General features: G+C 45.7%; 1 protein-coding gene across 1 annotated transcript; it reads right to left on the bottom strand.

Moving 5' to 3' along the window:
• Positions 1-4,955: 4,955 nt before the first annotated feature.
• LOC146027161 (E3 ubiquitin-protein ligase TRIM39-like) lies at positions 4,956-7,330 on the bottom strand. The gene has a single exon (XM_083158118.1). The coding sequence runs from the start codon at positions 7,045-7,047 to the stop codon at positions 5,317-5,319; it is 1,731 nt and encodes a 576-aa protein (XP_083014244.1). The 5' UTR covers positions 7,048-7,330; the 3' UTR covers positions 4,956-5,316.
• Between the last annotated feature and the right edge of the window lie 4,147 nt (positions 7,331-11,477).

Genomic DNA, 11,477 nt, shown 5'->3' with positions numbered 1-11,477 from the left:
GTTGACAGCGAGCAGGAAGCCCTGCTCGCTGTCACCACTCGCAAACAGCATTGAATACCTGCTTATGAGAGTGCGGTAGAGGGTCTGCAGAGACATAATGCACCACCGGGGTAGATGCAGATATGGTTACACACCATACTTGCCTACTTTTGAAAACTAGTTTCAGGGAGATTATAGTTGGTAGTATAATTTTGCACAGTGCCCCATTGAGGGGGCCTGTCACGCTTCGCCCAAAGAGCACGTCTAGTTCCAGAAATGGTGAGATTGTGAACGTGGCACCTAGAAGCGTGGGTGTGTTCTGCTACATCTGGGAGGAATCTTTTAAAATGACTTATATACAAATGTAGGTGAGCCCCAAAGCATTTAGTAAGAGCTACTATACTTGCTATAGTGCTGGGAAATGGTGCTGATGATTCAATCTAAATGTATCTGTCTCTCATTCCTTTTTTCCCCAAAAAATGTAACGGTGTAATGTGGGCTAGGTGACATGAGGGAGATTGCTAGGCTAATAAGGGAGAGAGGGAGATTGCTGCTATTTCAGGGAGTCTCCTGCAGAATGCAGGAGGGGAGGTATCTATGATGTAAGAGTGTAATGTGGGCTAGGTGACATGAGGGAGATTGCTAGACTAATGAGGGAGAGAGGGAGATTGCTGCTATTTCAGGGAGTCTCCTGCAGAATGCAGGAGGGAAGACAACTATGTTACACATTTGCCTTTTCTCTTTTTTATCACCTGTGTAGACTGATACATTTAAGGACCCCCAGGGGCAGTAGGCACCTCCCTTGATCCTGGGCCCTTCCCCACTAATCTTGGTAAGACCTTGATGATATAGGGGCCCATTTATAATGAATCTAATTTACAATGCAATCTGGGTAGAATGTTACTGCCCAGGATCGCATTGTAAAATGTGATCCCATCGGAGGTATGTATCATACCTGAGGGCGCAGGGACAGGGCACCGAAAAGAGTCCGTCCCTGCAAAGTCTCGAGGCGTGCGCATGCACGGTCATCGCTGACCCCCCGCCATCCGCACTGCTGCCGGAGTAGTGTGGTGTAGGGTTTTAACATAGTACAGGTGGGAAATTTTCTTCAAAGGAAAACAAGTAATAAAACACGAGGACATGCACTGAAACTGGAGGGAGGTAGGTTCAGGGGAAATGTTAGAAAGAATTACTTCACAGAAAGGGTAGTGGATAAGTGGAATAGCCTCCCATCAGAGGTGGTAGAGGCTAAGACAGTAGAACAATTTAAACATGCTTGGGATAGGCATATGAATATCATTACAAAGAAATAAGGATTAAAAAGGGTTGAGTTTACCTGAAGGGTAAAAAAAGGGGCAGACTAGATGGGCCAAATGGTTCTTATCTGCCGTCAAATTCTATGTTTCTATGTGTGTAGCCCATAGGCTACAATGGGCTATTGCCATGTCTGAATGGTGATAGCCCAGGGATGCAAAGCCAGGCTGCCCGATGTACAGACCTATTGGGGAGGCGGCCGGCGGCGGCGATGCAGGAAGGATCCCCCTTTGATACATTAGTGGGATACTGAATATTTGCAGCTAATTCCCTAAAACGTGTGTTTTTGGGGATTTAGCTGCAAATATAGTTCAATAAATGTGCCCCATAGTTATAAATAAAATACTCCAGAGGGGTCTCTATACTGGTTCGAAAAGGAGTTCCCTTCACGGCTGAAAATATTGTATCTGATCAGCGGGGGAGATATGTTTTCCTTAAATGCCGGTTAGGATCCTCGACCCTAGTAATAATGGCAGTATATGTGCCACCACCCTGGGATCCCTGTCATAATGATTTTAATAATATCCTGGATCCGATGATTGACAGGAAAAATGGGGGAGGCATAATCAGTTCAGCACGTAAAACAGGGTTTACTGACATGATCAAGGAGATGGGGCTGAGAGATGTCTGGAGGGAAAAATTCCCAGATAGACAACAATTCTCCTGTTTCTCCAGCTCCTATAGCACCTTCTCGAGGATTGATCTAGCCCTTGTTTCAGAAGAGTTGATCCCCAATATACAAGAAGTTGAATATTTGACGAGGGGAATATCAGACCACTCCCCGATTCTGCTTAAAATAGATATAGAAGACAAAAGGGGTTACTCATTCTGAAAATTAAACACCTTCTGGCTGACCCAGACTCAGTTTGGGGGGGATTAGAGATTGGGTGGAGTTTTTCGAAAAAAATATAGGATCGGCCCCGACAGAAGTAATCTGGGACACCTTCAAAGCAAACGTCAGGGGCACCCTAAATAAGGGAAATAGCCGGACTTAAGGCCTCATTTAGAGCCAAGGAGAGAGAACTATAGGTAAAAAGTCAAGATCTGGAAATAGAATATCTCCAGAACTCCAATGAGGAAAATAGGCAGAAATGGAGGGAGGCCCAGGAAGCATGGTTGCAATGCCTGACAGAGAAAGAAAAGTACCGAGAGCTATATGCTGGACATGTGAGGTACTTAGAGGGCGATAGGCCAGGAAGTTTTTGGCGGGCATTGCAAGACATGATAGAACTACTAATGTAGTAACAGAAATCAAGACAAGGGAGGGGAATTGTGTACACCAGACCCCAGAGGTAGTCGAAGAATTTCGACAGTTCTATTATCAATTATACCAGTCCCGTCAAAAACATACATTAATAGAAATACGGAATTATTTGGCCAGTATAAAACGACCAACTCTATAATTAAACTCAAGGGAATTACTGGAAGCCCCGATTAACTTGGGAGAGATACAAGAGGCAATCGCATCCATCCCGGCAGGCAAAGCCCCCGGGATGGATGGGATACCTCAGGAAATATATAAAAAATATAGCAATTTTTTTCTCTCCAAGGTTTTTGACTTTATTTAATGATATCTATACTCACAAATTGCCAGCATCCATGTCAGAGGCACTGATAACGGTAATTTTGAAGAAGGAAAAAGACCCTGGGGAGGTCGAATCTTACAGACCTATCTCCCTACTCACTAATGATGTCAAAATTCTGTCGAAGGTGCTATCAAAAAGATTGAATCAAGTACTGGGCGAGGTTATACACAGCGATCAAGCGGGGTTCATGCCGGGTAGATCCACAACCACTAATTTAAGGCGGATGTTTTTACATCTACAGGCCCATCGAGATGAGATGCAGGATGCGGCCGTAATCTCACTGGATGCGGCCAAAGCTTTTGATACAATAGAGTGGAGCTACCTGTGGGAAACCCTGGAATGGATAGGGGTCGGCCCAGTCTTTATTAATTGGATAAAATTATTATATCAATCCCCAGTTGCCAGAGTCTCCGTAAATAACTACATTTCCCCCCAATTCAAAATAGGCAGAGGCACACGGCAGGGATGCCCGCTGTCCCCTGGTCTCTTTGCCATTGCCGTAGAGCCCCTGGCATGCCTGATGAGAGAAAACCCAGACATTCGAGGGCTTACAATTGGCGAGAAGGAGGACCGGGTCGCCTTATATGCCGATGACATCCTCCTTTTTGTACAAAACCAGGTGGAGGCAATACCGGTGGTGGTAGGGATGGTAGAGAGATTCGGGGGATATTCGGGCCTCAGAATAAATTGGGCAAAGTCATGTATCTTGCCTTTACAGAGCCAGCGTCCACTGTCGAGCACGGCTGTGGCACCTTTGAGAAGGGTCCAGGAATTTAAGTATCTAGGCATACTGGGAACTCAGGGAATAGACCCCGATACACCTATTAACAAGGCAAGAGCCCTTACAGAACTGAATAAGTTACAGCTTAGGAAGACCTGGAATGAGAAGGGAATAAAATCTGTTGGCCAATTGTACCTCAACCTGGAATTCAGATCCTTTCAGTCATTAAAACTTGAGTTATCCCTCCCAAATAAATATTTGTTTAGCTATATACAGCTGAGACATGCCTGCAATGCTCAATTCGTTCAGGACGGGCCCAGGATAGAATTATCATTAACCAAAAAATTGTTAACGAAATGTTCAAATAAACATGAAGTATCCTATCTATACAAGTCCTTGAGCCAGGAAATCCAAAAGGATAACCTATTAGAATTAAAGACTGCATGGGAGATGGACATTGGACCCATCTCGGCTGAACAATGGCAGGAGGCCCTGGAAAATGTATGTCTAGCAACTAATCAAATCAGCAGGCAACAGTCTCAGCTGTACATAGTTCACAGAACATATATGACAGCCGAACTGCTATATAGGATAGGAGGTAGGGAAGATGCGAAATGTCCAAAATGTACAACTAGCCCAGGAACATTCATGCATTTAATACGGGAATGCCCTAAAATAGCAGAATTCTGGGAATTAGTAATTAAAGAATTGGAGGATAGGGGGATCCCTAAGGAAAGTTGTACACCAGTAGCTTGTCTGCTGGCAATAATCGAGAGAGGATTCATGGACAGTTAATAATTGCTTTGACTCTGGCAAAGATATGTATAGCCAGGAAATGGCTCGCTAAAGAAAGCCCCGAGATAGAGGTCTGGAAAGCCCTGATGGACGCGACCATGTCCCACGAAAAATTCACTTACCTGGCAAGAGGGTCCGTAGCAACATATCATAAGATATGGAGCAACTGGAAGGTGTAAGAGGGATCCATTTATTATGTATAGCCCACCACATAAATAGGGTGAAAGGAGGGCAACATAAAGGGTCGCAGGAGATTGAAGTAATTTTTTTTATAGCGCAATCCTCCACAACTTTAGGGTTTTTCTCACCTTTTGAGGAGGAGCCTTATAGATAATTGTTCTTAGTTTGGAACTCCCTCGAAGCTGGAATTCGATAGGAACTGCCGTAATGGATGATAATCGAGGGTAGAGGAATGCCGATCTAAAAAAGTGTGAATCGCATGGTGCGCTCCACGGTTGCCGACCAAAAGGAGGGAAATAAAGGCACACTAAATAACTCACTGCTAAATTAATACACGAGGAAGATATAAGAAGGCAAATATTTAAAGAAGCACATACATATTATAATTTAAACTTGTTTATTATTCAATAACTGCAACACAGGAGAGAAAGAAATAGACACAATACAAGACACTAAAACACTAATATATGTAAATAAAAGCAAAGCACAACGGCGTGTAGTATAGAGAAGTTAAAATAAATACAGAGGACGGATAATGGTGTAGCGCAGCTTGCGATAATGAAAGGGAGGATTGTTAAGACTTATTATATGGTACTGAATAAAATGTATCTTACTGCTGATCACAGACTATTTTTTTAAAAGGTACATACTCCTGCATCCTATCTATTTTATGATGTATGTTAAAAGTAAAAAAATAAAATAAAGTTGAAATTAAAAAAAAAAACATCTGTATCCACTGCATCATACTATGTAATGCGACCAATCAGATGTCCCTCCCACCAGCTCCAGTCTCCTCTCATATTTCTGTACAGAATCCCTTTCCCATACACCTAATACAGCATGAAGGGGCTCAGTGAAGGTGGCAGTGTAGGTGTGTAAGTGTCTGATCATGTCACTCACAGAATAAAAGGACAGCTGTCCTGCCTCATAATCCACATACACCCTCACTCTATCATAGGGAATACTGCCAGGTAACGGGATCTCCTTCCCATCATGTATCACTGAATACTCATCAGTCTCTCTATCCAAGCACCAAGACTTGTTATTACGTCCAATTATTGCCTGATCCCCTCTCCTGTCTATACTGGGATAACACATCCCCACACACCAGCTCTCTGACTTACTGACATCCACATCCCAGTAATGTCGCCCTGAGGAGAATCCCATGGTGCCCAACACCTGAGGCTCATCCTGGAATCTCTCTGGTGTCTCTGGCTTTTTCTGTTTTATTGAAGACCTGGCTGCAGTTTTCATGTCACCTGATATAATTATATTTTTTCCAGCTGTGTTTATATCCAGTGATAGGTCTTCTGGTGTCTGCACATAGAAGCATACATTTATTCCTGTTATTATATCAGATAATGTTTGTAATTTCACTGAGAGGAGACCCACATCCAGATCTCCCACTTGATGGTCATGCTCAATCTCTCCTGTACTCCCTTTCTCAATGCCCTCCTTCTCATTGTTCTCCTCTGTGCCTCCCTCCACCGCCATCTCCTCCTCGGTCTCTTCACTATCCTGTTTTTGGTCAATAGTCATTGGATCAGTCATGGAACATGGCTCCTCTGTATCATACAAGTCACCTGTGTCTGGTTCCTGTAAGACAGTCATTGGATCAGACATGTTACACAGCTCCTCAATCTGACACATCTTCCCGGCAATCTCATCCTTCTTCATTTCCAGCTGCTGAATCAGATCGGAGACTGAGAGTGAAACATTCTCTTCCTGCCTAGAGATCTCATTCAGCACTCTCTTCTCTAGGACCTTCAGCTGTCTCCTGATGTTTCTAAACAGGGCAGTGATTGTCTCTGTTGAACCAGCTGCATTTTTCTGAGCTTCACACTTGCGTTTCTGCAGACTCTGGATACTTTTCTCAGTCTCGTCTCTATTTCTGGTCAGTTTCTGCAGAACATTTCTCAGTTTCTCCTTCTTCTTCTCAGAGGCCTCACCCAGCATCTCCACCACGTGCCCCCGATGCTCTCCGGCCAAACTGCAGGACACACAGATACAGACATTGTCCTCAGTGCAGAAATACTTCAAGATCTCTTTATGGAGGGAACATGTTCTCTTCTCCAAGGAAGTGGTGGGATCAACCAAGACATGTTCTGCTGACTTGTTGTGTGTCCTCCAATGTATATCACAGAGAGAAGCTTCACACTTCAGACAGACTTTAAGAACAGGTACTTGAGAGTGGACACAATAAGTGCAGAACATCCCAGTTCCCTCTTCTGGAATAGAGCGTACACGTTCTGCTATATTGCAGAGCTTTCTGTTTATCTCTAGTGCAGGACGATCCAGATACTCTGCTCTGCATTCTGGACAGGTAAAAACTGTAGTCCCTTCCTGTGTATCCAGCACACGATCAATACAGGCCCGGCAGAAGTTGTGTCCACATCTCAGGGTGACAGGATCTGTATAAATGTTCAGGCAGATGGAACAGTCCAGCTCCCGTCTCAGATCAGCAGACGCCATCGCTGGTAGCAGAAGAGAGAAATGAAAGTGAGTCTCAGACACTCAGAAATTAGAGGTCTCATAGGGGAAAGCCAATTGCCATCCCATTTAGCCCTAATGTTCATCCAAAAGTGCTCTCTACCCTATGGGGTAGTGAACACCTTTGAGCAAGATCCTGCCACCATAAAGTGCAAGATTGAATTCTCCCCATATCCTCAACAGAGGAAGGGAGATGTACCAAGCATTGTAGAGAGATAAAGTGGAGAAGTTTCCCAAAATAACCAATCGGCTTCAGGCATTTCATAGACTGTGCTAGAATTGACAGATGCGGATTGGTGGATTTGGACAACATTTCCACATTACCTCTCTCCAAGGCTAAATATATCTCCACCTGGGTGGGGTAAAACTTCCATATCAGGTAATACCTACAAGCAAAGCTAACCCATAAAGGGACAACATATAGAAGAATCTACTGAACGGGGATTAGGCAAAAGCTACTTAAATCAAAAAAACAGTAAAATAATTTGTTACGATTCTTCAATAATAATTTTTAATAACTAAAAATGGTTTGGTCTATTAAACATGTGGATTTTATGGACCTACTATATTTAGAATATTGGGAAATGAAAGCTATCTTCACATTTTCGTAAAGTTATAAAACAAGTAGCGGGGCTCCGATTAGATCATCGGCTAACGGAATGGATTTCCGGAATGAGCTAAATGAGTTTGAAAGGGGATCAATGTAGGATGGCTGATCGGAGGCATGTGTGTGAGAAGTATTGTGGATGTTATGAAGGTCCCTTAATCCTCTGGGACTTTTGTGATTAATACGTGTAAGAGGAGCGGTCATTGCCGGAATGCACTTCGCCCTGGAAGACCTCAGCCAACCGCAACTGCAACCCATGGACCAGGGGTTACCACATGCATACAAGTTCCAAATGGCCACTAATGTGTTGGTTTAGACAAGAACACTTTGTAGGGAGGCCATGTACTTGGATATTATGGGTGAGCAGCTGTTTATAAACCTCCATTCACAAAGAAGAATGCAGCCGGTGTAAAGAACGCAAACACTGGAGAGTGGACCAATGGCAGCGAGTGTTATGGAGTGACAAATCACTTTGCAGATCAGGAGGAGGTGTTTAACGATTACCAGAAGAGTGTACAGTTCCTACAGTATAGAATGGAGGTGGTGGGGTTACGATGTAGGGCATAGGTCCACTAGTTCTACTGCATGGTCACATTTAGTGCTATTTTTGTAGGAAAATAGTTTCAGGAACTGTGGGCGGTGCAGAAGTGGGCGGTGCTGTGGGTGGAGCTACCAAATGGACAGGGTATTAACTTTTTTTTTAACACATAATTCCCTTAGCAGTGCCATAACAATGCCCCACAGCCAGTAGTGCAAGTCTAAAAAAAACAGTCAGCGGTACGGTGTAAGAATTTCCCAGCAGCACTGCAACTCAATGCTGTTGCTGCTGCTGTCGGGGAGTGGAGAGTCCGGTAACCCCCTGCTGTCTGTTTCCTCCGCCACTGCCCTTCTGAGGGGAGCGCATCTGTCCTTCCCCTCACTGTGTCCCTGTGACTGGGCTGTCGGCCAATCAAAGTTTTTGGGCCAGCTCCTGCTTGGCTGCTGGCCCGTGAGCTCTGAGTGGCTGCCTGCCCATGAGCCAATCAGGAGCCAGCCCGCAAGCTTTGATTGGCTGACGGCCCAGTCACAAGGACACAGTGAGGGGAAGCAGAGACATGCAATGCGCTCTCCTCCCATCCCCTCAAAAGGGAAGCGGCAGCCATGTCACTTCACCTGGTGCAGGAGGAGACAGACAGCAGGGCAGGTCGCAGAGGTTCCAGAACGCCGTTCCTGATGATGTAATTTTGGAGAAAAAAAAAAGGAGTTTCAGGAATGGCATTCCGGGGCTTTCTGACCCAAAAATGTCCCTGGTCACATTACCTCTAAGTAGTATAGAGATGTTCGCTATAACTCTGTGCTCCCTACATTGTGGCAGTTCTATGACAATGTCACCTTTCATGTTTCCATGGTGACGCTGGACTCATATACAGAAAATACGATAACCTGCAAAGAACTGGCCAGCTCAGAATCCAAATTTTAACCCCATTTAGTGGTCAATCCTATTTGGTGCGGATGATTCGCGAGTGCGAATAATAACGGCACCAAGTGCACTGTACAGCGGCTGAATTTGCTTAAAAGCGCTCGCACCTCCATAGGGGTATGAGCAATTGTAAGCGAATTCGGCCCAGTGAAGGGTGTGAGATCGGGCTGAATCGGGTGCCGTTGCCTTGCACCCTTCAGACCTATTAAGATCGACCCATGAGTTTGAATTAAAAAGACAGGTGCGTTCTAGGCCGACTCGACCTTCTTCAATGTTACAGTTAGGCCGGGATGAATCAACGCTTACCGCTGCGCTGACATCCCGTTTTCGAGGCTTTTGTCCTTCTTCCTGATGTATCAATAATGTTTTATGTTTTTAATGTCGGCATTTTTAAAGTCTCGCAGTGGTTCAGCAGCGAAGTATACTTACATTGGTCTGAATGTAACCTGACGTCCTGTGAAATGTATAAAAAGTTGTGATGCCCTTTGTTGTTTCGCCAAGTTTGACTGGCGGTGTTGGTCTGGAGAGGAGGCGGAATCTGGGTGTAAGTTGGGTGTGTGTGGGGGGAAACATATCCCCCGGGTGCCTGAGCCAAGGGACAGCTACTTCGACGTGTGGGTGTCTGACCAGGGGCAGGAGGTCAGGATGCAAGACCTCTGCTGCCGGGAGCCTGAGCGGGTAGTGAGGCGGCATGCTGCGAGAGGTAGGGAGTGTGGGACCGGCGCCGGGTGTCAGACAGGGGTCTGAGCAATCTCCTGAAGGCTGGAGGGAGGAAGCAGTGCACGACTGCTGTCGGGTGTCGAGGGAGAACAGACACACAAAAAAAAAAATACGTAAAAATATCGGAGGAGGGTACAGTATACGCAGCCCAGAAAAAAAGAATACATAAAGAGGAAAGTCCCGCAAAACGGATGTGATACAGGCACAAAAAAAAAACAGGTAACACCCACGAATATTGATACATCCCGGCCTTAGTCGCTGTACTACAAGACAAAATGGCAAAACCTACCACCGGCTGTTGTCCAGGAACTTGTAGGCCGTGTGCAAAGAAGGGAGTCTGCAGTGGTGGCTGCACCTGGAGGACCTGCAAAATACATTCATCTATTTACTGTGCCGTAAACTCATTTTGTCTACATAGTGCCCCTTATTCTGGTCTGTGCAGTCTGCAGTGGTGGCTGCACCTGGAGGACCTGCAAAATACATTCATCTATTTACTGTGCCGTAAACTCATTTTGTCTACATAGTGCCCCTTATTCTGGTCTGTGCGCTCCCCCGTGTGTTCGCACGGGGGAGCAATGTTGAGCATCTGCGCATGTGCAGACACTTGGTGCGAGCGGGAACGGCAAACTGCCAGTTGGCTGTCCTGTTCGCACCTAGCAGTGCAGGCGGGGTTCAGTGGTGAGGGGTCGTGCCCATGGGAACGCCCAGCGTTTCTGACCAGGAATCGTTTGTTATTGGGAGCCAATTAACTTAACAAGATCATTTTTGGTACTTGTTTCCTAGCACGGCGCCACCGATTTTAATTGTATGCAATTGGGTTGCAAAAATCAGGTCAATCGCATCGCATGCAACCAAATTGCATGCAATGCGATTGACCCAACCAAGCCGATTTTTTACATTGGAACCAATGTTAAATGGTCTCTGAGACCCGATTTTACATTGTATTGCCCCCCCCCCCCCCCCTGTTAACGCCACGATCAACTTGAACCCGAAGCGTGGCGAGCACAGCGAGCCCGCATAGGGGTGGCGATACGCGTCCTCCGACCTTTTCATACCCCCACTATCCACGTCGGCTTGGAGTTGTTTTTATATAGTGTGGCAAGCGCAGCGAGCCACCGAGCCCGAATCGTGGCGAGCGCAGCGAGCCCTGCGAGGGGACGCACATAACTTCAGACGTATTACACGTCCGTTCGCCACGCTTCGGGCTCGGGAACTCGCTGCACTCGCCACACTATATAAAATCAACTCCACGCCGACGTGGATAGTGGGGGTATGAAAAGGTCGGAGGACGCATACCGCTGCACTCGCCACGTTTCGGCGTTCATCGTGGGGAGGCGTTAACAATGAGGGTGCATTTGACATAAAAATTACCCATCAGGGTGGGTATACAATAAAAAATTGGGTATGGGGGGCCATTTAACATTGGTTCCTATGTTAAATCGGGTCCATCGCATTGGTCGCATCGCATGCCATTAAAATGGCATACAATGGATCCGATTTTACATAGGAATGTAACATTACATACAATGCTTACAATGTAAAATCGGGTCGGTCGCGTCAGTCGCATCGCATGCCATTATAATGGCATGCGATGGACCCGATTTTACATTTGTCGGGAAACTTAAA

Source organism: Crinia signifera, chromosome 8, assembly GCF_055691185.1.
Source record: "Crinia signifera chromosome 8, ASM5569118v1, whole genome shotgun sequence".
Taxonomy (NCBI): Eukaryota; Metazoa; Chordata; class Amphibia; order Anura; family Myobatrachidae; genus Crinia; species Crinia signifera.
Note: the sequence above shows the minus strand (reverse complement) of the source record. Positions and strands in the feature narration are given on the sequence as shown.

What these genes read in the sequence shown, in the direction of transcription:
- LOC146027161 (XM_083158118.1), bottom strand. Translation starts at nt 7,047, where the DNA reads ATGGCGTCTGCTGATCTGAGACGGGAGCTGGACTGTTCCATCTGCCTG.